The 27,981-nt window shown below is 51.7% G+C and overlaps 1 protein-coding gene across 16 annotated transcripts in view; it reads right to left on the bottom strand.

Moving 5' to 3' along the window:
* The window catches only part of FOXP1 (forkhead box P1), a 569,896-nt gene that overhangs the window by 132,398 nt on the left and 409,517 nt on the right, over positions 1-27,981 (bottom strand). For all 16 annotated transcript variants that reach the window (XR_004971439.1, XM_036331568.1, XM_036331569.1 and 13 more), the window contains one exon: positions 10,420-10,521. Coding sequence is in view for 13 of the 16 variants with exons in the window: in XM_036331568.1 (XP_036187461.1) it covers positions 10,420-10,521 (102 nt within the window). In the remaining 3 variants the exon portion in view is untranslated. The remainder of the gene's footprint in view (positions 1-10,419; positions 10,522-27,981) is intronic.

The raw sequence follows: 27,981 nt of genomic DNA, 5'->3' as shown, positions 1-27,981 counted from the left end.
AGAGATGATCCTCTTGGAATTAAAGTCAAACAACTTGGTCGCCAGGGCCTGGTGTCTAAGTGGCAGGTGACAGAACAAGCATTATTTGAAGCCTGGATTGTGGGGGCTGGACTGCAGGTAGGAGTGGCCCCTGAACGTTTGTGAACAGCAGAGTGACATGGCCTCTAGGGCAAGACTAGGAGATATGCGGAGGGGAGGGGCAGGCTGTCGTTCTTTGCCAAGGCCTAGCACGTGCCAGCTGAGGCCTGGGGTCCCAGAAAGGAATGGAGAGAAGACCTCAGCGGAAGGAGAAATGGCAGATCTGAGGACAAGTAAGGTGGGGGGTGAGACCCTGACCTGTAGGACCTGGCGGTGAACGTGACCCGCTGGAGCAGAGAGAAGGGGAATTGTGGTGATGCTCAGCTAAGAAAGACATGGCCAGGCGGTTAGGAGGGCACAGGCAGCGGGGAGTCCTCAGTAGAGAAGGAAGAGGACAGAGGTGCCACCAGGCAAGACCAAAGGAGCTGGACTCTGGGCTGGGAAGGAGTCTGTGTCCAGAAGAGCCTGGGGGGCGGAGCACGGCGGCCTGCGGGGAGGAAGGGGAAAGAAGGCAATTTCCAAAACCCTGAGTGAGCCACAGGCCGAACCAGCTCCTGGGAGGTCAGACAGCTTGAGGTGAGGATGAGACTGAATTTAGTGACAAAAAATATTCAAGGAAACGAGAAGGAGGAAAGGCAGCTTTGGGGGAGGCGGGAAGGAGAGCGGCCGGTGGAAACGAGCAGAGAGGCAGCAGCGGCAGGACGTCCGGGTCAGCAGCCCGTGGGCCCGAGGGGCTGGAGGCGCAGCCGCGAGGACCGAGTCGCGCGAGGCTCTGAGCACCGTTCCACACCCACAGCCCGTGAGCGCCCACCACGGGTCCTCGCGGGAGGGAACGCGACAGGACGAGGCCGGCCTCTTTGCCCAGGCGTGTCCTGGCAGCTCTACGTCTCCCCCTGAAGTAGTTAAACATCTGTACTTGGAGGAAGGGAAGTTATTTCTGACCGGCGGGCAGCGGGCCGGGCCCTTCAGCAACGAGGACTGATCACTCTGCAGTTTCTGGGCAATAATTTGAAACTCAAACCATCTCAACAGCAAGGCTGCAGTCCACCATAAGTTCAAAATGGGGTATGTTCTCTTTAAAATTCTGAGAGCGACTAAATATGACAACCATCTGATGTATGAAAATTATTCACAACCAAAAACAGACAGTCTGGAAATAGCCGGGATGACTTCATTTAGACAGAATTACCCAAATCTGTTTCTAATATACACAGTACACATAATAAATTTTTACAATATGACAAGGAAAACAAACTTAATAAAAGTTCCCAATCTTTTGTTACACAAGCATGCTATGCCCATGCTGTGTTTATAATAGTTTGATCATGATATCACAGCTCAGTAACAAAGGCCCGGGCAATACAAAAACAGTTACTAAGCATGACATCAACTCACAACTACCGTAATTACATCAGGACACAAATTTCCCAAACCGTACATTTTCCAAGCTGCTTCTCCATTTCAACGGCTGCCCTTGGACAATTACTTGCAGTTGTCTGCAGGCTTTGAGTAATACTCCTCTTTCTTCTCTTTCCCAAGCGTCATTTCCCTTCAGAAAGTGCATATTTCAATTACAAGCACTATTTTTCAAATATGCACATAAACATATGTCCAAATTAGGAGACAGTGCTGTCTAGTGGTTGGTGATGAACATCAGGGCCCGGCAGCTCTGCTGCTGTTCCTCCCGCCGCCCGTTCGCCAGGCCTGGAGCAGCTGCGGGAGGCGACCGGATGCAATGGAGAAGAGCAGATTCTCGAGCCCAACGCTGGGGCCGGTCCCAGCTCTGCCACTTACCAGCTGTCTGGCCCTGGGCAAGTCAACTTCTCCGATGCCTGACTTCCCTCCTCTACAAAATGGGAATGCTAACAGACCTTACCCCATCAGTGATGGTGAACCATTTGAGCTCGGCATGTCAGCATTTTGAAAAACCCTAACTTAACTCTGGTGCCGTGTCACATACAGAAATTTTTTTGATATTTGCAACCATAGTAAAACAAAGACATATTTTTGATATTTATTTTATATATTTAAATGCCATTTAACAAAGAAAAATCAACCAAAAAAATGAGTTCGCGTGTCACCTCTGACACGTGTGTCATAGGTTCGCCATGACTGCCCCATGTGGTGAGCACACAGCACCCTTTCAGCGCCTGCTATTTAATATAATACTATTGCTGTCATATCTGGGGGACTCAGTTTCCTGTTTGAAAACCTGGCTTAAATTATCCTGACCCACAGTGAACTGTGTACTTTTCTAATGTGAGGGCAAGAGTTCCATCTTGGTCACATGGCCTGGATATAGGGAGGTTCAATGAATAAAGTTTGAATGAATGAATGAATGAATGAATGAATGAATTCCCTATAGTTACAAAAGTGAAAAATATTATCTCACAGAAATTGTTTTCATACTTTTTCTCCAACGGCTTGCTTTCATGTTCCTGCAGCCAATGTTGATAAATACCTACAGCCCAATTAAAATAGTAAGTGCTGGGGAAAAGGGTGTCGTCCTGAGATGTCCGAAGCTCATTTCTCTAAGGAGCGAGCTTCTCCATTCGCCAGCCCCATCTCCCGGTGCTGCCGGCACGGGCCGCTGGCTTCCCGGCAGGGCCCGCGGCCAGGGAAGCGAGACTACCCCGTTGTCACTTCTGCTCCGTGGTGCTCGCACCAAATGCTGTTATTCCAGCTTCAGGAAATTTTCTAACCACTGGCCAGGGCCCAGTGCTGTGTGCTAATGAGTTTCAGATTGGAGGACTCACTGTGCATGTGTCAGGAAAGGGACACGGTTCATGGTGAGGCGGGGGCAGGGGAGAAAAGACACACAAAAAGGAAGAAAAAGCAGTAGTTTAAAAATGCTGGCTACTCAAATTGACAGGGAACGTGACCTCTGCACTTCATCGAAATTCCTGCAGACTTACAAAATCAAGGCTCTGCTTTTATCACACACTGAGCCCGTGGAAGATGGAAACCACTACATCACTTGACCTTGCCGTGCCCTCTTTCAACCACAGACGATGTTGTGTACAAAAATTCTAAACCAACTGAAGATGTTAAAAAAAGCTTTAATTTTCTGCATTAGACTTGATATTACTGTTTTGTTTCTTGAGATTTTGCCTAGAAGGTTCACACAGGAAAAGAAGCCAATCCCAGGAGAAGCATGGGGTCACGTGGGAACACTGCAGGGCCCTCAGGGTGGGCGCCTCGCACCCCTGCTTCTCACAGAAGAGCAAGCAGCCTCGAGCCTCCCTGCCCTGCTTGAAAGCCACCCAAGACTGACTCACGTCTATTTGCTTACATTAACAGAACATTAAGACCCATTTTAAACAACTTAAGGAAACTCAAGCCCTCTCAGCTGGTGATTCACTTCTCTGGATGCTTCTTCTCTCGTCAAGGTAACCCACATGCTGAGTCTCAGGACTTCTCATCATGCCATCATCGTCCATCAGAGACCCCTTCTCAGAAAGCGACCTCAGGACTTTTTCTGAGTAATGAGGTTAATTTCAACCTTTTCTTTTTTCTCTTTTCTTTTCTTCTCTTTTCTTTTCTTTTCTTTTCTTTTCTTTTTTCTTAGTTCCTTCCTTCCTTCCTTCCTTCCTTCCTTCCTTCCTTCCTTCCTTCCTTCCTTCCTTCCTTTCTTTTTCTTTTCTTTTTTGCCACACTTAGTACTGGCAACTTTAAAAATCCAACTTTCACATCCTCAAACTGTCATCAACACTTTTTTCAGACATTGTCAATAAAATTGATTGCTTGCAGTTCTGAATTCTGCTCTGCACATGGAAACAATATAATTTGTTTTACAGTCTTTTTCGATGGGGCAGGAGGGAACAGAACCGGCCCATCCGCGCCCCGGGCAGCACGGCACCAGAGGAGCGCCAGCGCCTGCGTCTGCTGAAAACGGACAAAACTCCCGACGCACGAGCCCTAACCCTCCTGCTGTCCCGCCTGCTATGTCTTCCTGTCAGAGGTGAATGATGTTTCTGGAACATTAATACGTTCATTAAATCCTAACTCCCTTCCTTAAAATACCCTGCACTTAGGCTCAGGGGCGTCTGACAGCTTTGTTGTAATGTGTGGGGGGGCCCCGGGCTACAGTTGTTGGATGCCTCATACCTCCAGCCAATCTGTTGCTTTACACGTGTAATCTAGGTATTAAGGCGCTGATTGTGGAACCACGTTGATTTGACATCTTCAAATCAGTTGTATATCATAGAAACCGCTATGGGTGGTGATAGACTCCCATGATGCCCAGCAACCATACATCCCTCTCACTCCCTAATCTGTGAGACTACAAAACACAGCCCCCACCCCCCGCCCGAGGCAAGTGGACGACCAGCAAGGGTCCCACAGTGTTATTCCTAATTACCTTTTTTTTCACTCTTGATCCTCTGGCTCTCATAATTAGTTACCTGGGGCTGCAATCCAATTTGAAGTGATGACAAGAAAGTGATCCATGAAAAAGTAATAAGTTAAATCCAATTCCAGCCTTCCTCTAATTAAATGCACATGGAGCTAATGACTCCAGCCCGGGCATTCCAGTGATAATGGTAATTAGCGAGGTGGGAGTCACTCTTTTTCAACACTGAAGGTGTAAACCACAAGGTAAAATAGTAGGAGCACTCTTAATTACATGTGTCATTTTGTCAGCAATTTACACATTTTTGACCAGTCAACGATGTTTTTCCCCACCTCCTGGCCCCAACAATGATTATAACATACTTTTCCATGTTCCAACACATGGGAGTGCGTAAGAGCACTTCACCCTGGAGAGTAAGAAACTGCCTTTCGTTGCTGCTGCTCACGGCTGTGACACACACAGGCAAGGTGACAGTTACATAACAATGCAGGTCTTGGTCCCCTGCACTGAAAACCAGATACTGACCGTGGAATTGGGTGGCTTGGTTTTATTCTTGCCTATGATATGGAAAATATAATGATTTATCTGTGGAAAACACGGCACTCAGCAGCTGCTGAGCAGTCCACACGGAAGGAGAAGCGGTGATGAGCTGGCCTGTGGAATCAGCTTATCTGTGGCCCTATACAGCCCGTTCCCATCTTGGTGCTGCCACTGTCTGCATGCTCTGGAGCAGGTCACTTAACCTCTCTAAGTTGCTAAGTTTCACTTTCCTCACCCAGAGAATCCTACACTATAAAAGCCTAATATGCAAATCAACCGAACACAGAACAACCAGTGGAATGACCGGTCGCTATAATGCGCACTGACCACCAGGGGGCAGACGCTCAGCGCAGGAGCTGCTCACAGCCTGCAGGCCCCAGGCCAGCCAAGGTGGGTGCCAGCAGGGCCCCCCGCCCTCCGACTGCCCCGCTGGTCACCCCACAGAAGGAGGCGACCGGCGGCGGGGGCAGGGCCGACCAGTGAGTGGGCCGGCGCTGCCCCCGCAATTGCCCCGCCTGTCACCTCCAAGGTGGGTGCCAGCAGGGGCCCCCCAATCGCCCCACCAGTCACCCCACAGATTGGCCCTGATCACAGGCCAGGCCTAGGGACCCTACCCGTGAATGAATTTTGTACACTGGGCCTCTCGTAATTTAATAATCATTCCTGTACCATAGGGTAGCCGGGGCTCGTCCACATTACGCACTTACTAACCATTAATTATCTGTGTACATGGTGACAAATACATGCTTACATATAAAATATTAGCATCACACTTGCATTTTAAGGCTTAGATACATATAACTAAGGTGACCATATAATTAAATGTCCGAACTGAGCTACTTCTGAGAATGAGAATTATCAGTAAGTACACCCAGGACACAGTCACCCTGTGCTGCTGAAATGGAAGAGTGAGTGACTCACGATATTACAACTAAACTCAGAATTTTGGAGGGCAGCAAGGACAAAACATTATTTTAGAAAAAAAATAAATTCTTAAAGCGAAGATATTAAACCTGGGCAACAAGATGGGCTTCCTGGGGTCCATGAAACCACTGTCACTGGACACACGGCTCCGTGTGAGGGCTGGCCTGGAGGAGGGGCCCCTGTGCCGTCACGGTTTTATCAGGTGTGTGATCTGAAAGATTTAATGGCGTTTCTGAAATATCATTTCTACTTTATTGTCTCTTATCAAGACTCATTTTTTTTTGAGTTTTGGGATCCTCCAAGGTCAAGTGATAAAGGTACTGAAATTTCAACACTTTATACCAATTTAATGGCAGGGATGTCACCTGTAGACAATGTTAATTCTACACATTTTTAAAAGAATTTGGCTCCTTGTCCTGAATTATCCACTTAATTAATTCACTGCTTAGGGATATTTTTTAAGGGTCAGTATTTAAAAACTATTCCATTTTACTATCTACAGCATAAAATAGTGGTTTTCTTAAAAGGTTTCCGCTTACCAGTTTATTCCCATGGGAATGAAGGGAGGTGATGCGGTTCTATGCGGCATTCATGCAAAGGGAAAATGCCGCCTAAAGCGTGTTTTATGTAACTGCAAACACATGCCGAGGCGCACTGCGGATCTGGTCTGTGAGCCCCTCAGGTAGAGCAGGCGTCCTCTCCTTCCCAAGCCGCCAGCGGGCCAGGGGCTCACCTGCCAGTGGCACTCCCGGGCCCTGGCCCCTGGGGCCATCCGGAGGGGGCGCTGTGCCTGGCTTGACCTTGGAAGGGAGGGACAGGCCAGAGGAAATCTACCAGGTGACTGGGTTCACATTCCAATGCTTCAGTGTTGGCCTGAAGCTGTGGCCAGCTTCCCACTGCAAGCATCACACAGGGTGACTCTCTTCCTAACCTCCATGCTGCCAGAATCCACATGTACTTTACTTTCTTAGGAGAAAATGTGTCATTTGACTTCCTTCCAGTTTACGTACTCATGCCAACAACTAGATGCTTATAGAACCAAAATGAATTACTACCCAGAAATGGCGGTCAAAGTTCCAAAATGTGATCAATAAAATTGCTCATCTACTCACAAATTAATCTTCAGCCAGTAAAGTTCCACATTTTCCAGCTTATGAGCACACCTGCACTATTAAGCATTTATTTCACTTGTTTAAGCAATCTTCAGAAGTACATAAATATTTATAAAAGTAAGCCTACTACTTTTACTTACATATAATTTTCTTTTTGCAGCGAAAACTTGTTAATTTTTTACAACTCATAAGCATTCTGAAGGCAGGCTCTGTGTCTCCCACAGTCTCGTATCCGTGGGCGTCAGTAAGATGCTCCCCACACTGCAGCTGTTCGAGAAATGTCCACCAAGTTGCATGGAATTAACTCAGCTCATTCTGATTCTGAATTTTAGATGAGGCCAGTTTTCATTTGTATCATTCATGAAAAATTGGCAAAGCAAATAAAGACTAAAATAAGAGGCTATTTAGGCTAGTAAGTATTTTTAAAGAACTTGGGAAGCAGTATCTATACTCAACCAGTCTTCTCTATAAACCACAATGTCACCCAAGAATGTGGTAGCTCAGATTTTGTTCAATATGCGTAGCAAAGAACATGATTCTCTCTTAACGCTGATCTCCCTGAAATTAGTTGAAATTGGGGATGTTTGACTGCATTCTGTGCTCTCTATCGAGTAACCACAGAGAGCTCCTCTAACTTTCCATGTTCTTTTGTTTGCATCACCAGCCTGAAGCTGGGGAGCGCTGCCAAGCCTGAAGCAGGGAAGTGTGAGATATGCTTAAAATATGAGTCACAGTGTATTTGGGGATTTGGGTTGCTTTCTTTCTCCTCCAGCTATCAGCAGATCAAATTCTTCCTCCCTGTGCAGCCTCCTCCATGCGGAAGGCCGGACGTCTGTGAAAATAGGTCTCTAGCAACGAAGGGAGGGGGTCAGCAAGGAACAGCACTGAGACGCACCGAAGGGTCCCATCCAGTCCAGGGCCCGGGCTGAGCCGCTGGCGAGGCGTGCCAGGCATGTTCACATGCACAGGTGACCCCTTCTGTGAGTCCCAGAGCCCACATACGTGTTTTCATAACTGCATAACCTACATGGGACCTCGGCTAGTCATGTCTGCCTGGCTGTGGAAGGCCTGCCAACCTGATAAAGCTCAGTGAATCTGCATGACCACACCAGGCAGCTGAGGAGCCATCCTCCATGCTGCACGCACGCACACACACGCACACACACACACATGCACGCACACACACGCACACACACAGACACAACCAACTCTTTCCCCCAATCAATTCCTGAAGCTGATCTAAATTCTCTGCTTGTCCCGCCTCCCACCGAGGGCAGGGAGCGAGTGAACATCTTCATTAGCAAAGGCAGCATCAAGGCGGCCCCTCAGCCAGTGCGTTAGGTGCCCGACGCTGTCCTCGCCAAGAAACACGGAGCTCTACCATACTGCCCTGCAGCTGAAACACCGCGACGGGCAAGAACAGAGCCCCAAAGGAACCCTCTGAAACCCGACTTCATATACTTAGCCCTAAAGGAACTTCATTCATCTTGGAAAAGAAGTTACCTAAAAATGCCATATGTAGTTTTTTTTTTTTTTAAAAAAAGCAAGTATGAGGGAAAATAAGTCTAGTGTAAAGAGTGACACATGGTATTCCACACGGCGGGCAGCGCCCAGGAGCCCGGACGTGCGCGCTGTTTCCTTAAGTCTCTGAGCTCAGCTCCACGCTCTGTCAGCGTCCACCCCCAATAACAGACTTTCCCCAGACACTGGGGGCTGATGAATCCCCGGGTGTCAGGCTGTGCGAGAGCGGACAGTCACCAGGATCGCCGAGTGGCAGGCTGGCTGGCTCCCGTGCGCGTGAATGCATTAGCATTTTAACGGCATCCCTGTCGGCAGGACAGGTCCCAGTGCCGTGCTGCGTCCCAGCAATGGGCTCTGCTCTGGAATCCACAGCGTGGCCTCCGCTGCTGACCTCTGAAACACCAGTCCCAGGCTGACGACGGAATCGGTTCAGTGTGGTCCTTCCAGCTTATCTTTCCAGCCCGTCCTCGGAGCTGTCCGAGGCCTCTGCACGACCGCCCTGCGGGCAGCTGGACGGCCCGGCTCTCCCTCATCAAAACGGCCCGTGAACACCGAGCAGCAGGGGGCTGGCGAGGCTCTGCCCAGGAGGCGCTTTGGGAAGCGCCGGAAACAACGTGCACCCACCATCCGGCCAAATGCCACCACGGCGCCCAGCCTCCCGCGGCGGCCACGCTGTCCCCAGGGGGCGCAGAAGGACGGCTGCCCGAGGTCCTGTGGCCACCGCCAGGGAAGGTGCGCTGGGCAGTGGTTTGCTCTGATCTGAGAAGAGTCAACACAATCCAGAATCTGGGTTGACCGCGTGATCCAATGATTTAGCACCGAGTTTTGCCCTCAGCAGCAGTTGGAGATTCTGTCCCAAGTGTCCGTGTGGGAAGCCCACACAGCCCCACGCCGGGACGCCACCCCCCCCCCCCACCCCCCCCCCCGCTTGGGCAGGCGTGGCCGCCTCGGCCTGCCACCCTCTCCGGATGGGAGTGTCAACCCCAAGCCAAGGCTCTTTGAAGTTTCTATTAAAGTGTTCTGCTCTGATAGAAAATCAAAATTAAACTTGTATAAACTCACTCCTTCCCACATTGTGCCTGAAAAGAAGCCACTAACACAATATTTCTTGGTATCTTTATATAAAAACTGCTCCTCACTTTTTATGAATAATTCAGAAGTATGTGGAAAACATCCACTCAAGAAGAGTGTACATGACAACCATGACCAGGTGCGTTAAGAATAGCACAGCCTCTTCGTCCCGGGAACAGCTCCTGAGGCTGGTGGCATCAGGGGCTGACAGTGTTGTGTGGCAGGGACTTTTCTGCAACGCAGGGTGTCCAGCCTCATCCCTGCCTCTACTTCCCACTTCCCAGCGTGTCAGCCGCACCACCGTTCCCCCAAGCGTGAAAACTAAACAGGTCTCCAGACACTGCCCACTGTCCCCTGACCCCACCCCCCACCCACACTGAAGGAGGTATGTGTGCACCCCATCATGAGGGACCGCGTAGACCTGTCGACAGAGAAGATGGCGATGCATGTGAGCACCGTGACCCTCTCTCATAGCGAGCGGCCCAAGCACCACACCTGCGCCCGCGCATCGGCCGACTGTCCTGACACCAGCAGGTCTCATCCAACGACAACACGTTCGGGTTCAACAGACCTTTCCCTGCGACGGCACACTCCGCTGGGAAGCTAGCGGCACCTCCAGGGAGGCCCGCAGGTGACTGCCATCCTCACACAGCCCCTGGTCAGTGCTGTCCATGTGGGTAACGTCGTTTACTCTTAAAAGGATTGCTACCTGGCCCTCGGCCGTGTGGCTCCGTTGGCTGGCACGCTGCCCGGTGCACTGACAGGCTGCGGGTTGATTCCCGCTCAGGGCGCACACCCAGGTGCTTCAAAAAACAACGTTACCTGCAGGGCTGGCTGCTTGTCATTCCTCTTGGGAGACTTGATCCCGCTAACCTGCTGCTGCTGCTGCTGCTGAAGGAGGAGCTGTCTTGCCACCTGAAGGGCCTGCAAGGAAAAGTGGAAGAGACAGGTCTCCGTTACCACAGGTCAGAGCAGCTGCGCCGGGACTCCACGGGGCACTTAAGGACGAGCTCCCGCCCTGGCTGGTCTAGCTCGGTGGATAGAGCGTCGGCCTGAAGGTTCGATTCTGGTCAGGGCACATGCCCAGGTTGCAGGCTCGATCCCCAGTAGGGGCCATGCAGGAGGCAGCCAATCAATGAATCGCTCATCATTGATGTTTCTCTTTCTCTCTCTCTCTCTCTCTCTCTCTCTCTCTCTCTCTCTCTCTCTCTCTCTCTCTCCCCCTTCCTCTCTGAAATCAATAAAAACATATGGGGGGTGGGGGTGAGGGGAGAACAAGTTACCGTCTTTCCCAATTCCAGGCAAATGGAACAGCAAACAAAACTTTCCACCCATCTAAGTTGAAAAACATTCCTGAATCTGTTGACATTCTCTTAGGTTTAGTCAGTTTCACAGAGTTCTTTAGGCACAGCAACCACCTAGGCAGACATTTTATCCCCACCAAAAATCAACACGGCGCGGACACGGCGATGAGAATGTGAGGGAGGCGGGCGGGAGCAGCTGGGAGGCACCTGGCAAAGGCAGAAACCTCGGAGACGAGGCACTTCCCCTCCTCCAATTCCGCGGGGGCAGCTCGGGGACTCAAGGTGGAAGGAGCACGTTCACCTCATCCGAGCCCCAACCAGGAAGAGTTAGGTGGCGCGCACAGTGGGTGACGTCACTTGGGAAGGAAGACTAACAGGGGAGCTCTACTAAGGGAGCCCTGGTGGACTGTGTAAGGGGAGGACTTTCCACATTTGACCTCTAAGTTGACTTGAAGGGCACGTCCTGCACCTCTGAACAAAGCTGGTGTGTCTCCCACAAATGACTGTCTATGGCTTCTGCCAGAGGAGAGTGTTATTTAAAGGCAGCAACTACAGCGGTGATACGAACCAGAGGTAAAGCAAACGGAAAACAGGAGAGTCCTCCGAAGTGCAGAGTGTATGTTTCAGTTCTGTCCTGTTTTAGGTAAAGGACAGCTGCCATACAACATTATGCTAGTTTCAGGCACACAGCATAGTGGAGCTGCCTTTATATACTTATGTCCAGTCACCACCCATCACTGTGCAAAGTGAGTACAACATTATTGACTTTATTCCCTGTACATTAAGACCCATCTTTCTAAAAAGTTCAAATACAAAAGAAAAAGTGTGTCACTGGTAAATCCTCCTGGGGACACTTGCTGTCGAAGAATTTACTCCGAGTCCCAGCCAGCCATACCCAGCACAGGGTCAAGGCCAGACGACTGACGTTGGCCGACTCTGACCAAGAAAATCACGTGAGAAGCGATGTTTTACTTCAGCCCATTAGCCGAGAACCAGGAGTGTGCACATGGAAGGTGTGAGGCATGTTCACTAAAGGAGGGGCCAGAGTTGAGAGGAACGAGATTTCCTGGTGACTTCCCAGTAAGACTGTCATGTGTGCCTTGAGGAAGACGCACACGCAGTGTACCTGGTCATCATACAAAAGGTCTGAAACTATAGAGTCTACATTGCACACAATGTACTTATAGCCTATACTAGAGGCCCAGTGCACAAATTCGTGCACCAGCGGGTCCCTCAGCCTGGCCTGCGGGATTGGGCCAAAACCAGCTGTCCAACATCCTCCAAGGGGTCCTGGATTGCGAGAGGGTGCAAGCCAGACCAAAGGACCCCATCAGTGCACAATTGGGGCCAGGGAGAGACACAGGAGGGACCGCGGGAGGGCTCCAGGGCGTGTCTGGCCCATCTCACTCAGTCCCGATCAGCCAGATCCCAGTAGCAAGCTAACCTACCAGTCGGAGTGTCTGCCCCTGGTGGTCAATGCACATCATAGCAAGCGGTTGAGCAGCCTTAGCATATCATTTGATTGGTTGAACAGCTGACCGGACAACCAGACACTTAGCATGTTAGGCTTTTGTTATATAGAATAATAAAAGCCTAGTATGCTAAGTGTCCAGTTGTCCATTCAATCAATCAAAGTATAATATGCTAATGATATGCTTGGGCCACTCAACCACTTGCTATGATGTGCCTTGACCACCAGGGGGAAGACATTCCGACTGGTAGGTTAGCTTGCTGCTGGGATCTGGCTGATCGAGACTGAGTGAGATGGGCCAGACATGCCCTGGAGCCCTCCCACGGTCCCTCCCCTGGCCAACCTCCTGCGTCTTTCCCCGGCCCCGACTGTGCACCGGTGGGGTCCCTTGACCTGGCCTGCAACCTCTCGCAATCTGGGACCCCTCGGGGGATGTCAGAGAGCCAGTTTTGGCCCGATCCCGCAGGCCAGGCTGAGGGACCCACCGGTGCACGAATTCATGCACCGGGCCTCTAGTAAGAAAATAATGATTTCCGCTTTAAGGAGCTATAGCAACGTGGTGAGGGGAGGAAGGTGAGGTGGTGTGAGGGGAGGTTCCCATGCATCGAACTCCGGAGAGGGAAAGTGAGTGTCAGGATCATGGTTCATGAGCAGGCACACAAAACTGGTGAATCAGCAAAAGTAGTGCCTCTCCTAGAAGGGCAGCCTGACTAAATTAAGCTCCTAGCTGGAGCACAGCAATAGGCTCTGAGGGCACTCTGTGAGGTTAAGTGGTGCCTTTGTGTCTCAGAGGCACAGGGGCTGTGGCACAAAGGCACAGATGATAAGCGGCCCTCCTCCCTACCACAGCCTCCTGTGGGAGGCCTCCACCTACCGGGCTCACCACAGCCAGCCCTCAGAGGCAGCTCGGCTATGGCGCCTGGAGAGGGGCAGTGGGCGGAGGCCGCCTCGTGGAGCCGCAGGTAAGGGGCTGCCTGCAGGGCCTGGACCTGGGCCTGAGCCCTGCCTGCCGTCTCCCGGGAGATGCCCCACCCCTGGACTCTGGCCTCCTTGTCTCCGTGGAGACACTCAGCACATGTGTAGGTGTAAAGCGGGCAGAGTGAGGCTTCCATGTACATCATGTAAGGGAAACAGACCCCTTCCAGGCGCCACCTGAGCGGTTCCCTGGGAGGGTCCACGGCCGGCTTTGACCTGGGAAGGGAACTGGGACATATTTTAAGTGTGGCCATCAGAGCTCCTGGAGTAACAGCCTGACCAGCTGCCAGGGGAAGCAGCCAGGGCCTGGATGACAGCAAGAGGCTGTGTGGGGACAGCAGAAAGGTCACTCTGTTTCACACTGAAACGGAGTGGAGTCAGGACAACTCCACACAGTTACAAAACTCCATTAAAGCAATTTGCCACGTTTCACTAAATATTTAGAAAACAGGTACTCAATCTCTCTATATAAAAGCCTAAGCAAGCCAACAACCAGTTGACCAGTTGCTTTGACGTGCACTGACCACCAGAGGGCAGACACTCAATGCAGGAGCTGTCCCCTGGTGGTCAGTGCACTCCCACAGCCAACCTCCTGCAGCCAGCCAACCTCCTGCGGCCCCTCTTCCCCACCCCCAGTGGGCTGACCCCCACCGCCCGTCCCCCTGATTGGCCCCGATCACCTGCCAGGCTAAAGGACCCCACCCATGCACGAATTTGTGCACCGGGCCACTAGTATTTAAATAAGTTTCAGAGAATCTAATAATCAAGTCCTCAACTCCTCATTTCAGCAAAAGGGGTGAGAGTGTCTTTTTTTGAAAAGCACACAAACAGAAAAAAGCTATTCTTCTATGAGCATGTTCTCATACGTGCTTCAGCAAAGGAGGCACAGTGCAGGCCTCAGACCTGCACGCCGATCGGGCTGCTCTCTGCAATGGTCATACATCTCAAAGTAGCTGTGGAATCCTGGCCATTGCTTTGCTGGTTTGAAGGGGGAAAAGTCAGACCCAGCACGGGTTGCCTGAACTTCCATAATCACACCACAAATTCCCGCTCACACAGAGACCCACTGAAGAAGATACTCAGAGAGAGAGACCAGGGTGGGAAAGGCTGAGGAACTTGTAGAAAAACAAGAGGAATTTTAGTAAAACTACTGGAGAGAGAAGGTATAAGATGGAGATGTGTAAATCAGCTTCCAAATTTCTCCTCAAAAGAGTGCAAACAGGTAAAATAGCTTCAAATACTTGGGATGGAGAGGCAACACCGTGCAAAGAATTACTCGCCTGGACATGCACGCTACGAGTTCCTCCACAGCCCCCTGGCCTGATCACGGTGTGGGCCCCGGGGGACCAACGCACTACAGCCCCCAATCGACTTCCGTCTCAGCTAGAGCTGCTGGTGTTGTTGTTTTTAATGATTTCAGAGAGAGGAAGGGACAGGGGGAGAGAGAGAGAGACGTCAGTGATGAGAGAGAACCATCCATCGGCTGCCCCCTCCACGCCCCACATTTGGGATCAGGCCTACAACCTGGGCATGTGCCCTGACCTGGAATTGAACCCTGACCCTCCTGGTTCATAGTTCAACACTCAACCACTGAGCCACACTGTCTGTGCTCAGCAAGCATTTTAAAACATAATTTATTCAAACCTAAAAAGTGCTGTAAAAATGAACCACGAAAGGGTGATGCTTTCCTGATTTCCACGAAGGACTAATCAATGTAATCTAAATGTTAACCCCTAGAGCGCTGGGGAGCACGATCGCGCTCCTCCTGTCTTTCGACAAAAGTGCAGGGAGCGCGATCGCACTCCTCCTGCAGTGTCCAGTTCTAAGTCTGCTTTTATTAGTGATGATGACATTGCTAAATATGTCAATTCTTGCTGTGAAGATGACGATTTTGTGGAAGATATTGAATATGTAACTTCATTTACTTGCGATTCATAATTTTTTTCCTAAACTACTGTAAAATCAGCAAAAATGCCTTGGCAATTTTAGCATAGTTCCTAGGATATTGGTTGGCACTCAAAGGGTTAAACTGTCATTAAAAAAAGAAGAGAAATAAATTCTTAGTGTACACGACTACTAGTATAACTGAGCATTGTTATACAAATGTCTGGTGCCCTGGTAAGACGTCCAAAATGCTACTGTCATGTGCACTGCTGGTCATTGGACACCGGCAGGACCGATGGGGCCTCCATTGGAAGCCGCAGAGAGACCAGCCGGTGTGTCCGCGGGTTCCCTGGCCTGAGCACTGTCACCTGCTATGCATCAAACCAGATCGATGGCTTTCATCTCAGACTCACAGCCTGAACGTCAGAGATTTGTTTCAAAACAACTAAGGAGTGAGGATGTGCTTGTCTTATTTTCATAACAGGATCTTAGCAACAACTGGAGAAAGGTCCCTTCAGACAGGCCAGTTCCTGCCAAGAGGGTCAGTCACACGGTGTGGATGGTAACTAGGCTTTTGAGGGGGGTAGCCTAGCAGTGTACACAGAGGCTGAATTACACCGTTCTGCACCCGAAGCCGATGCATGTAGAAAAAGAGACGCCTGGCCAGTGTAGGTCAGTGGATGAGCATCGACCTATAAACCAGGGGGTCACAGTTCGATTCCCGGTCAGGGCACACGCCGGGGTTGTGGTCTCGGTCCCCGTGTGTGGCGAGCAGGAGGCAGACGATCAATGATTCTCTTTCATCATTGATGTTTCTATGCCTCTCTCCCTCTTTCTTCCTCCCTGAAATCAATAAAAACATATATTTTTAAAAAGAGGTCCTGTTTGAGATGAAATTAGGTCCTTTGTATGTATGTATTTACTTATTTATTGTTAATCTTCACAGGGATATTTTTTCTATTGATTTTTAGAGAGAGTGGAAGGGAGGGGGAGAGACACAGAGAGAGAAACATTGATGTGAGAGGGACTTCGACTGGTTGCCTCCTGCACTCACCCGACCAGGGCCAAGGATCGAACCTGCAACTGAAGCATGTGCCCTTGACTGGAATTGAATCCTCGACCCTTCAGTCCACAGGCTGACACTCTACCCACTGAGCCAATCCAGCTAGGGCAGGTCCTTTGTATTTAGACTAAGGAGGCATGTGGACGTGTGTGTGTGTGTGTGTGTGTGTGTGTGTGTGTGTGTGTGTGTGTAAGGGAACGAGAGGAGCAGACACACAGAGGAAGGGTGTGAATAAAGGACAGATGCTCTCCTTCAGGAAGCAAGGATCCACCCTGACCCCAGGTCCAGACCAGCTGCTGATATCCGTAACGGACACGTCCATTCCATCCCGGCATCTTTCACTCTCGGGGCAGCTCCCGGGCTGGGCTGAGTCCACACTGCCTTCAGAGCAGACGTGACAACTGCCAGGCACTGCACGACGCGACGCTGTGTGACAGTGCTGGGCTTGGGTTACAGGAAAGATCGCTCAAGGCTGTCAGAGTACAGGTGACTGCGGAAGCCAGGCCCGCAGCGGGCCACATGTGGTCACATTGATTTCCCTTCAATAAGCTCAAATGAGTGGGTCTGCAAGCTCCCAGGCCGGGCAGAGGCAGGCCGCTCCCGCCCCGCCTGGCTCTCATCTCTGCCCCTCGCTGCACAAGGCTTGGAGCCACCTATGGTCAGCACCTCCTGGACAACACCAGCCCAGCCCCAGCCCACAGGGAGGCTGAGCCTGGAGCCTGGAGCCTGCTGCTGACTGGCAGGCCAGGCTGCTACGCTCACTGAGGACCTACATAGTTTTGACACACCTTCCATTCTATTGGTTCAAGATTACTTTATTCTTAACAGTGTCTTCACATTCCTATTAAATAAGTACCATCTGTTATTTACCAATTATGTTTTAAATAAGCATATTTACAACTTTCGAGCTATGCACGTCTCAAGTTCATGGCAGGTGCTTATATTTTAGGGGCTGGAATCCCTAGGTTTTAGCACATTTCTCAAGATAGCTGATGTTCAAAAACATGTTTATCATATTGTAAGAAACATCAACAAGTTGACATAAAACATGGTTTGAGTCAGCATGCACACAGGCCTAAAGCCAGCCAGCAGAAGGCAGAACACTGTCACACAATTTCTTATCTGACACACCTGGAGATGAGGGCTGAGATTAGCACTGACACAGACTCTTTCAAAAAACATGACCAACTGCAAGCTCAAGGTCACGGGTCCGCAGAGCAAATCCAACTTAGAGCCTGTTTCTGTTCAGCTCATGAGATAAGAATGGTTTCTACTTACTTAACTAGCTGGGAAAATAATAACAGGAAAAACATTTTATGACATTAAAATTACACAGAATTCAAATTTCTGTGTTTGCCAACCCTCGTCTCAGGTTGCCCCCAGTCTTCTGAGATTCCCCAAAGACACACTGGACACAATTTTATACAAACAAAGCTTGCAATCAGTTGCCCAAAAGAATTTCAAAATTTAGCTAAGATGCAAGGACATTACTAATGAGCCGTTCTTAAAGCTCAAACTCATTTTGATTTTCTGAAAAGGAAGTGAAACAGGAAAACAAAATAACATCCATGTGTTCTTTTATCTGAAACGATTTCAAACTAGTTGCAAACTTTGAACACGTGCGTCTCCCCACAGATAATCTGCAGCAGTTGAGTGAGCCTCCTGGGTCGGGTGTGAGGTCCCGACACCTGGGCGCGCAGGCGGCATTGCGAGTGGCCAGCTGCTCTTTGCCGTCTGCCTAGGACTTGTCCCGCTTCCAGCGTCTGAGGCTGCTCAGAGTCAGCCCTGTCCTCTCACTTCTTTCCCGAGACTCTCCCCACCCCTCAAGATGAAACCTGCTTCTCGGATAATTTCACAGGCTCAACAGCAGCCACTGTGCATGGGGGCGGGGAGGAAAAGCTGGCAATGAAAAGCAGCGTGAGGACCGGAGGAGGGAGGAAGTCGTGTCCTCGCCTTTGGTTCTCAGCCTCCATACACCTCGGTTGCCTCTGCAGAGCCTTTTCCCTCTGAACGAATTTGCTATCGTGGCGCAAACCTGCTAGAGCAGCCACCTTCACCGAGTCCTCATACCTCGCGCAGCCTGCCCATCACTCTGTACCAGACCGGGCACCCACTGCCTTCCTGCTCCGGACAAGCTCTCACGTCATGCAGGATGGAAAGGTTTGTGGGTCACTATGGAAGGAATTACTCCAGTGCCTGATAGGACTAAATGTGCTCTTACAGAATCAACAATGTTCCAAGGCAGTGAGCTCTCCAACAGAATGCAAGTATATTATTTATATAACTACTACTACTACTGCACGCATACACACACACACACACCACACACCACACACCACACACAGCACCTGGTTATCCTGGGATACTGCATAAAAAGGGGAGAGTCCGAGCATTCATCATAGTTGATTCACTTGGCTCAACCCCCAACAGCAGGTGGGGCAGACAGCAAAGCCTTAGACTGGATTTAATCAGTGACCTCGAGGGAAAGGCTCTCAGCAGCAGCATCGGTCCTCAGAGTTCTGACGACGGAGAAAGCGCCCTCTGCTTCGGGCGTTCCTAACCGTGATTTCTCACACGCTCCAGTCTTTGCAGACAAGGTTCTGCGATGGCACCAGGTTGACCTGCTGAAAACTGGAGCAGAGACAGCCCCGCCCTGACAGCCTCCACATTGTGCTGGAGTTAAAATCAAAAGGAACAGGAAATGGAAATGTCAAAGCGCCCTCCTGTCACTGCCCAGACTAAGGAGACAGGGCCCTGGGCAGCGCCAGCCCAGGTGCACGTGAGGAGACGAGGCCTCAACAGGGCACCCTTCCAGCCCCTGGGCCACCGCACACTCCCCACCCCCACCCCCACCTCCACGTCAGCTTGTCCACGTCCTGCTGACAGGACGGTATGCTACACATGGGGTGGTTATCATTGCTGTGACATTTAAAGTTATAAGCTTCACTTTGTTTTACTTTAAAACTTAACAAATAATGCAAAGACGTGAGCACAGAAGACTGGAGTTGTGTGTGTGCTTTTTGTAACGTCAGCAATTGACTAGGGTGTATTTTCTTGGGAGAAAAGATGACAAAGGGTGTATGTTTCTCTTTCTAGGAGGACTGGACTGAAGGACAGCGGAGTGTGCGTGCTCTGTGCCAGGCGCCAGCACCAGCACCAGGGCCCTCAGCCGGAGACCGCACGCCACCCGCACACGGACTGCAGGGCACGTGGACAAGAGGAGGCGCTCCCTACAAGTCCCAGCCCTAAAGCAACCCTGGAGGCAGAAGGGGCTAGTCAGCCCTATATTCATTTGCAATTATGAATAACCTTGTGAAATGAAGTATCTGCATAGGAAACACTTCCTACCAAAGAAGGTAAAGGTTAGGAATTGCCATGAGACAAAAAGGAAAAGGATATCTGATTCTCTTTCAAAATCAGCTGCATAAGCATGCACACTGAGCAGTCAGTGCGTCTGTTTGAAGTCCTTCCTAAGGGAATGCCCGCAGCACACTCCTGCCCCGCCTGGGAACACACTCCTCGCTGAGGCTGCGGAGCCGCCAGGCCCTGCGTCGCCGCCGCCAGGTCTCCGGCACCTGAGCGTCTCGAAGGGATTCCGCCCAGCGCGCCCAAGCCCCAGCCTGTCAGGCTCCTGCGCGCCCACAGGACACGCCTGGCCTGCGTGCTGCAGGCAACAGGAGCGCTGCCGTGAAGTAAAGCAGAAGTCGAGTTTATTAGGAAATGTCTCAAGTGTGAAGTTTGAGTGCATCAAACCCGTTTCCCCTGCTAAGGAAAGACCAGATTGTGTCCAGAAATAAATAAGTTGGCCCAAGTTCCCAAAGCAGAAAACGCGTGGATAACGGAATCAAGGGGAACTAGTAAGGCACCTACCTAGCCCTTGGCTTTCTGCAGTTGCCTTTACACGGGCGCAGCCCAGCGACTCTCACTGAGATGAGCCCAGATTCACACCCCTTTGTGCCGTGGGAAGAGACCGGCTGGTTCTGAAGTCTACAGAGAATGTGGCTAGACTCATGCTCAAAACCACGGAGGCTTCCCTGTGCTCTCACCCGCAGCACTGCTCGCAGCTTCTGCTCAGACACGTGTGGTGCTGGCCCTCCCCTCGTGCTGTGCGTCACTCCCTGGGGATGCCTCGGGCTGAGCACCCGCGAATGCTCTGCTTGACAAAATCCTGTCCTTCTCTCACCTGAATTTTGGGCAAAGAAGCAAGAATGAAAACCAGTTCAGAGGAAACATTTCAGCAGAGAGAGATAAAAGACAGAAGCTAGAAATGAAAACAGGAAGAAGGGAAGGGCCCATGCAAGACCCACCATCGGAAACGTGTGCCTATTCCCTTGTGGCCAAAGTTAGCCAGGACAGAAAAAGCAAAAAGCACATAACCGCTCTCCAATAATGTATACCTCTCTAAGAAGTGACTGCAATAGCCCAGCCCCACCTGTACACCAGCGTGGGGACGAGGAATCTAGGAACACGGGCAAGTGCAGGTAGCGCACCCTGTGTGGGGGACACTGAAATAGACATCGTACTGAGTTGTTTATGTGCCAGGAACTATGGCATCTAGTCGTTTCACACTTATTATTTTACTTCCTGCTCCCAGTGTTTCTGAGGGAAGCAGGGCAGGGTTTATTTATGATACTGACTTAAAATGGAAAAACCTAAAGCTTGTGAGGTTCTGTGACTCCCCCAGGTTGCAAGTCCAGCGAGTGGTCAGCACGGGAAAACTGAGGGAAACAGACATCATCTCCCGGGAACTTGACGCTCACATTCTACCCAGCTCACCCGTCACCCCAGGTCCGGCCACGGGCAATCCCGACAGACAGACCCGCAGTCCTAGGGGCTGAGTGCCCGAGTGAGTGGGCGAGTGAGTGTGGGCTGGCCTTCAGGATGAAGAGAACGGCCGTCCAGGGTAGGTAGCAACCGCACACCGAGCTTTACTGCCTCTTGCCCCGCACAAAGACGTGCTCCTTCCCACCTGACTCCTCAGCCCAGAGCCCTGAGCCGGGGCCTCGTCTGCAGAGCTGCCCCCCATGTCCTCTGCCATGTCCACAGGCATCCAAGTAGCTCCTACATTCCAGCCCACCTTTCTGAGAGGAACGAGGCAGGAGCTCACTGAGATACAGGGGGCCTAGAGAAAGGAACTCAGGGGAGCAGAGCGCGGCCGGGGGCTGCCAGGGCCTGGGAGGGTGTGGGGAGATTGTGTGAAATGAGCACATTCCGGAGATCTAATGTGTAGCTGGTGAGGATACTTACTATCATATGCTTGAGATTTTCAAACAAGATACACCTTCAATTAAATCTCACTACACACACAAAAGAGTAACTATTAGAGGTGATGGATAACTTCTTTAGCTTGATTGTAGCGATCTTTTTCACAATGTATACAAAGATAAAAACATGGAGTTGTAAACCTTAAATATATACAATTTCTGTGTGTCAAAGGTATCTCCTTAAAAAATGAAAAGAAAAAAATAATTAAAAAAAAATTCTACCTTTCCCTAAAAACCCTGTTCATAACCCAATTCCCTAAAGCTGCAGAGTTGCTTAATGACTCCGGGCCCAAGGGAGCCAGCAGCAGCCTGGTCCCTGTGGCCACGGTGGGACCCCTCAGGCACACAGGGAGGCGTGCAGCCCAGCTGTCTGCTCCCCCATTCCTGTGCTTCGCCCTGCACCCATGGGAGCTCGCCCATCTCCTTGGGATACTAATGCAGTCACCATCACCCTCTGACCCTCATCCCTTCTTTCAAGCCGGAGCAGGGAGAATCCCGGCCTGACCCCGGCTCTTAGCACAGCGACTTTTAGCCTTTTCCATCTCATGGCACATAGACTAAAATTCTGTGGCACACCCAAAAAAATATTATCTTGACCATCTGACAAAAAAAAATAGGTAAAATTTTGATTCATTCACACCGACAGCTACTGTTGTCATTTTTTTATTTGACCGTCAAAGGGAAAGAGGTCAGTGGCCCTGCTGACCGGGTGGAGGTGCCCGTTTTAAACACTCGCAGCGCACAGGTCGGAATCACTGTCTTAGAACAAGACAGCTGCTTCTGGCCCAACGGTGGGCGAGGGCGAGACGGTGCCGCTGCGAGGACCCCGCCGGTACAGAGCCACCACGCTGCCCGCCTGGCACGCTGTGGCTCCCACACCGCCTCCCGCAGCAGCAATTCACACAACACGCCCACAGCCGGGTCAGATAGACCCTCCATGTCCTTCCACATGGCTCAGCCCAGCCGCCCTGGGCCCACCGCCCCGGGTCTGTCCTCTCCCAGGCACACGACACTACAACTACCTGCCTGACGAGACAGATTTAAAAGAAAAATGGAGAAACCTTTAGCAGAATATATCTAATTAATATTTAGAAGAATATGTATGGTTAGTAAACTTTTTGAAGATTTTATCCTTTATGTAAATATACATATTTACTACAGATACTGAACACTGCAAAAGAAGAACAGATTCAACTGCTCTGACCAAAAATTAGAAACATTTTCTTAAAAAGGGGATTAAAAACAGACCTTCGCTCATCAGCCGGGCAGCTGCGTTCAGAGTTGTGCCCCAGAGGGCAAGGGCCTTGGGGACTCCCTGTCACCACAGCGGAGCACAAGGTGGACCCAGGCTCCGGGCATGAAGAAATAAGGATACTTTGGGAATTTGGCGAACTGACTGACCTTGGGAGAATCATAGCAACTCCAAAGAAACAGAAGTTTGCTTTCCAAAGCAGTCACGTATCTCCACAGAAGCAGACGTGCCCGCAGTCGTTCTGTCTGGGTTCGAGCCCCCGCGCCAGCACTGCTGCCGTGTGGCCCCACACAAGTACTTAGTAAGAATGGGAGAACATAGAAGTTCCTTCATTTTAACTCACACTAGAGGCCTGATGCATGACATCCGTGCAAGGGTAGGCCTTCCTTCCCAGGCTACCGCACCGGGTTCCCTCTGGCACCGGACCCGGCTTCCCCGGCAGCCCCGGCTTTGTCCAGAAGGACATCGGATCTAATTAGCATATTATGCTGTTATTCTTATAGATATGTAGTGCATAGGGCCTGACATACACTAGGACTTCTCAAGTGATTTTATTTATTTATTTTTTAAATATATTTTTATTGATTTCAGAGAGGAAGGGAGAGGGAGAGAGATAGGAACATCAATGATGAGAGGGAATCATCGATTGGCTGCCTCCTGCACACCGGCTACTGGGGATCGAGCCTGCAAGCCAGGCGCGTGCCATTAACCAGAATCAAACCCTGGACCCTTCATCTGCAGGCCAGCGTTCTAGTCACTAAGCCAAATCAGCTGGGGCCAGGACTTCAAGTGATTTTAAAAAGTGCTTTATGAATGAGTGCTGGCTATGAACGTCATAAGCTCATGCTAGAAGAAAAACAAATTAATTAGAAAAAAATAAAGTATAATATCATCGCCTACATTTACTTTTCTTAAACAAAAGGGGAATCATTATTTATGGATTTTTGAAAAGTACTTTTTAAAATTAAACACACATGTTGAATAGAGATTTTCCCAATCTGCTTTCTATCTTCAGGTTCCAACAAACAAACAGTATTGTGTGTCCAACACCCTGCATGTGACCGCCTTCCTCCGGAGTCTCCGGGAGCAGCTCTCAACACAACAGGGCGCAGGAGTGGGCCTGACTGCACGGGCTCAGCACCCAGGGAGGGCCCGGGGCAGTGCCAGCTGGGAACAGGGGGCTCACTTCCTCTGACCCCAGTGCATGCAGGCGATTCCAAAACCCCTTCCTACTGACTGCGCAGGCAGCACGCAGAGTCTGTTTCTTTACAAGGAACAAACTAACTTGATTTTTGTGGAAGTTAAATTGCCAACATCATATTGAGTTACAGTGAAGCAAAACAAAATTCAGAATTTCCAGACCGTGCTGTATCTTTAAAAAAAAATCCTAATTTGACCCTAAAGAGATTGAAACGAAGCCTGGTTCCTCCTCACTGATCCCTCCAGCTGCAGGAGCGCCCGCTGTGGCTTCAGGCGGCGTCCCCAGGGTGGTGCGTTACCAGGTGATGGGGGGGGGGGGGCGCCGAGGTGCCCAGGACAAGGCTTCCCAGGGCAGTGGGTCCCACAGCCCGTCCAGGCCTGGTCTGGCTGGACAGGAAGCAGACACCCCGGAGAGGTGCCCATTAAAAAGTGTTTTATGAATGAGTGCTGGCTATGAACGTGATAAGCTCATGCTAGAAGAACATTTCCCCACCTCCAAAGCAGGATGCTCTTTGCAGCCCACCTAGATCCCAAGGGTGTCTGAGCGCTGGTGAGGGTGCATTAGGCAGGCACTCGAGTGCCCACAGACAGGCTCCCCAGAGGTCAAAGAATGATGCAATGGAACTGCCTTTTGGAAAGTCACCCCAGGTGACAACAGAGGAGACCGCAAGGCTCTGCTTCCATGGTTGTCCTCTGGGTGCAAAGCCATGCCTGCCACACACATGCACACATGCAGGGCTGCCCGGAAGCTGTGTCCCGTCTGCTGCACTGTTCCCGTGTTCAGCCAGTGAAGAGGGGTCCCTCTGGGTGCTGATTCCCAGTTCACAGGCCAAAACATAGAGGCAACGGACAGACCTTCACTGCGATTTATAAGGCTGCAGGCGACAGGGCCAGGCACTGTGCTTGGATCAGGCGCCTCCGTTTTGCAGGCTGTGCACCTGAGGAAGTCTGTGTAGGAAACCATGTCCAGTTATTAAGAATGTGCCCGTGTGTGCACACCTGTCAGTGCCTGCCTATGGATAAGGAATAGCTACACACAGTCTCAGAAATCCTACACCTGAGGATTGAAACAAAACCAGTGAAATTTTAGTTTGCTTTTTAAAAATCTCCTTTTCATGTAGCTTTGAACCTTTCTCCAGGCCTCTCAAGGACTTCATCTGAGATAACAGTCCAAGATCATGGCAGGACAGCTTTCTAGGGGGCAGAGGCGCACAGGGGCCTGGACATGCAGCCGGCCTGGCACCTGTGAAGAGAGCAGCAACAGTCGGCAGCTAACAAACTGCACTGTGAGCGGGAAGGAGCCGCGCTGGGAGATTTCCCCTTAACTGAGCCAATCATGTTTAGATCTAAAGCCAGGATATAGTCTTCAACAAAGCTGGTTTGTCCAATAACATCGCTGTTTAACACACACACACACAGGCACACGCAGGTACACACACAGGCACACGCAGGTATGTACACACATGCACACACATACACACACGCACACACAGGCACACGCAGGCATGTACACACACGCACACACATACACACACGCACACACGCACACACAGGCACACGCAGGTATGTACACACACGCACACACACACACGCACACACACACGCGCACACACACAGGCACACACAGGTATGTACACACGCACACACATACACACAGGCACACACGGGTACATGCAGGTACGTGCACACACGTACACACATACACACAGGCACACGCACGCACGTACATGCACACACATGCACGCGTGCGTACACAAGCTCGCACGCATACACCACAGAAAGAAGCGGAGCTACTGAGGCGGACGTAACTAAGCGAAGCATCTAGAAAGCCGGACCACTCGGACACCACACATCCCAACAGGCCAATTCTCAGTCAAGAACCTGGTGAATTCGCACCAGGCTAAAAAAGGCTTTGGGGTCTTACGGGTTAAGTCACTTGCCTTCAAAACAAAATGACACATATAATTTCCTTTTATCACCAAACAATGCATGTATTATAGCCCTGTCCGTCTGTTAAAGGACACGGCTTTCTGAGTGGAAAACAAAACAGAACCTGGTCACATGTTTGTTTGCTTCAGCTACTCCCTTCCCCTTCTGATAAATAATCAAACATGCCATCCAGGAAAAACAAAGCCCGGCGCTGGGAACGCGGATGGCCATCAAACAGAAGAGAGGCCAGGAAAAGCCTGTTCCCACACCCGCTCTGGGCCCACCCACACCTCCCCAGCAGCCCAGGGAGGACCGCCCGTCACTCCATTTCCCTGCGATCGCTTCTCCTGGTAAACAAGTCGTCCTGACCGCACTCACACACACACTATGGCAACGTGGAACAACTTCTGAGCATTGAAAAACCCAGCATAGCAACAGACACACACACACACACACACACACACACACACTTCCTATTTTATTTACTTAAATGTTTCTTCCATTAGCGACTGGGTAACTACTGAGCATAGTCCTTCCTCCACACCAGCAGATGCTGCTTTAGGCACTCAAGTGTGAGGGTATTTAGTCGGCGACTGACAAACAAGGTTAGAGCCAGCACAGTTCCCCAAAGATCAAGAAGCTCCCTGTCCACTTCCGGCCTGTGCCCCGGCCAGGACACGTCCGGAGAGAGGAGCACCTGCCTGCCACGTCCACTGCGGCTGGGTCAGGCAGGGGCAGCGGGAGGGCGGCCGGTGACATCACACAGGAAAAGGTGGAACCTCTGAAAACGCCTGACCATGTGCAGAAAGCTCCTGTTCACAGCAGGACAGGCCGGTCACGTGCCTCCGGGCGGGAAGAGCGCCCGGGCCCAGCTCCCGCCAGCATCAGCCCCACCGGCCTCCGGCCCGGGAGAGGGGGGCCTCCCCCAGCCCACGCCCCCAGGCGGGCGCTCCTGGCCCTGCGGGCCCGCGGTCTGCCTCTCACTGGCCCGAACCCGGTCCAATGTGACCCCAGCGATTCCTACAGGGGCGGCGGCCAGGAGGGAGCACGGCAGGAGGGCACCCGCGGGGCCGCCCCGATGCTGGCGCTCCCTGCTCCCCGCTCCCTGGGTCGGACCCCGAGACACGTGGGAGCGAGAGCGAGGGAGCGAGAGAGCGAGGAGGGAGTTGGAGGAGACGGTCCTCGGGTCGCTGAGCAGAAAGCTGCCGCCGGAGGGAGGGGCGGGCGGTCCCTCCGCCGAGGGCTCAGGGCGGAGCCCGGTTCCCAAGTTCCAGCAGCGACCGGGCGCTTTGCGCTCCGCTCGGGACACTTACAGGGAAGCCGGTGCCGGGAGCACGGTCCGCGCCTGGGGCTGGCTCCTCGCCGCCGAGACGGGCGGGCGGCTCCTGGGGGGCGGGGGGCGGGCTGGGGAGCGGCTGCGGGTGCGAGGGGAGAAGATGTGAGTAAACAGGAAGCACCGCGGAGGCGGCAGCAGGCGCGGCGCAGCCCTGGCCCGCGGAGCTGCTGGGCTCCGGGCTCAGGCTCAGGGCTCCCGGCGCAGGCAGGGAGACCAGCGCTCCCCAGTCCCTCCTTGGGCGCTGGAGGCTGCCGGGCCTGCAGGTGCCTCGGGGCCTGGGCACTCAGGCACCGCGAAGGCCGCACCCACAGCGCCCCGCAGGCTGCCCCGGGGCACCATGCCCATGGCTTTCAGGCTGACCACACCCTGGGCTCTGGGGAAGCTCTGAGACCTGCTGTGCGGACACTACAGGCCGGTGCTGGGAGGAGGAGGAGGCCTCCAGGTCTGCACACTCTAGTCTAGGGCTGCCCTGCGTATTGATCGGGCGGCGCAGGCCCCACCACCCGGGGAGTCAGGGCCCTGGGCTGGCTTCTGTGCTTCTCTCCATCACCATCCCCCACACCTGTGCCTCCGCGCCTCCTCACTGTCCTACTCACACCCCCATGAACCCGCCCAAACTCATGATCCAAGTCCTGTTTCCCTCACCCAAGTAACTTGGCAGATGCTGTAAAGAAAAGAAAGCTGCTGAAGGCTGCGCAAGCCAGCT

Source organism: Myotis myotis, unplaced genomic scaffold, assembly GCF_014108235.1.
Source record: "Myotis myotis isolate mMyoMyo1 unplaced genomic scaffold, mMyoMyo1.p scaffold_m19_p_13, whole genome shotgun sequence".
Taxonomy (NCBI): Eukaryota; Metazoa; Chordata; class Mammalia; order Chiroptera; family Vespertilionidae; genus Myotis; species Myotis myotis.
This window is presented reverse-complemented; position numbering and strand designations above follow the sequence as displayed.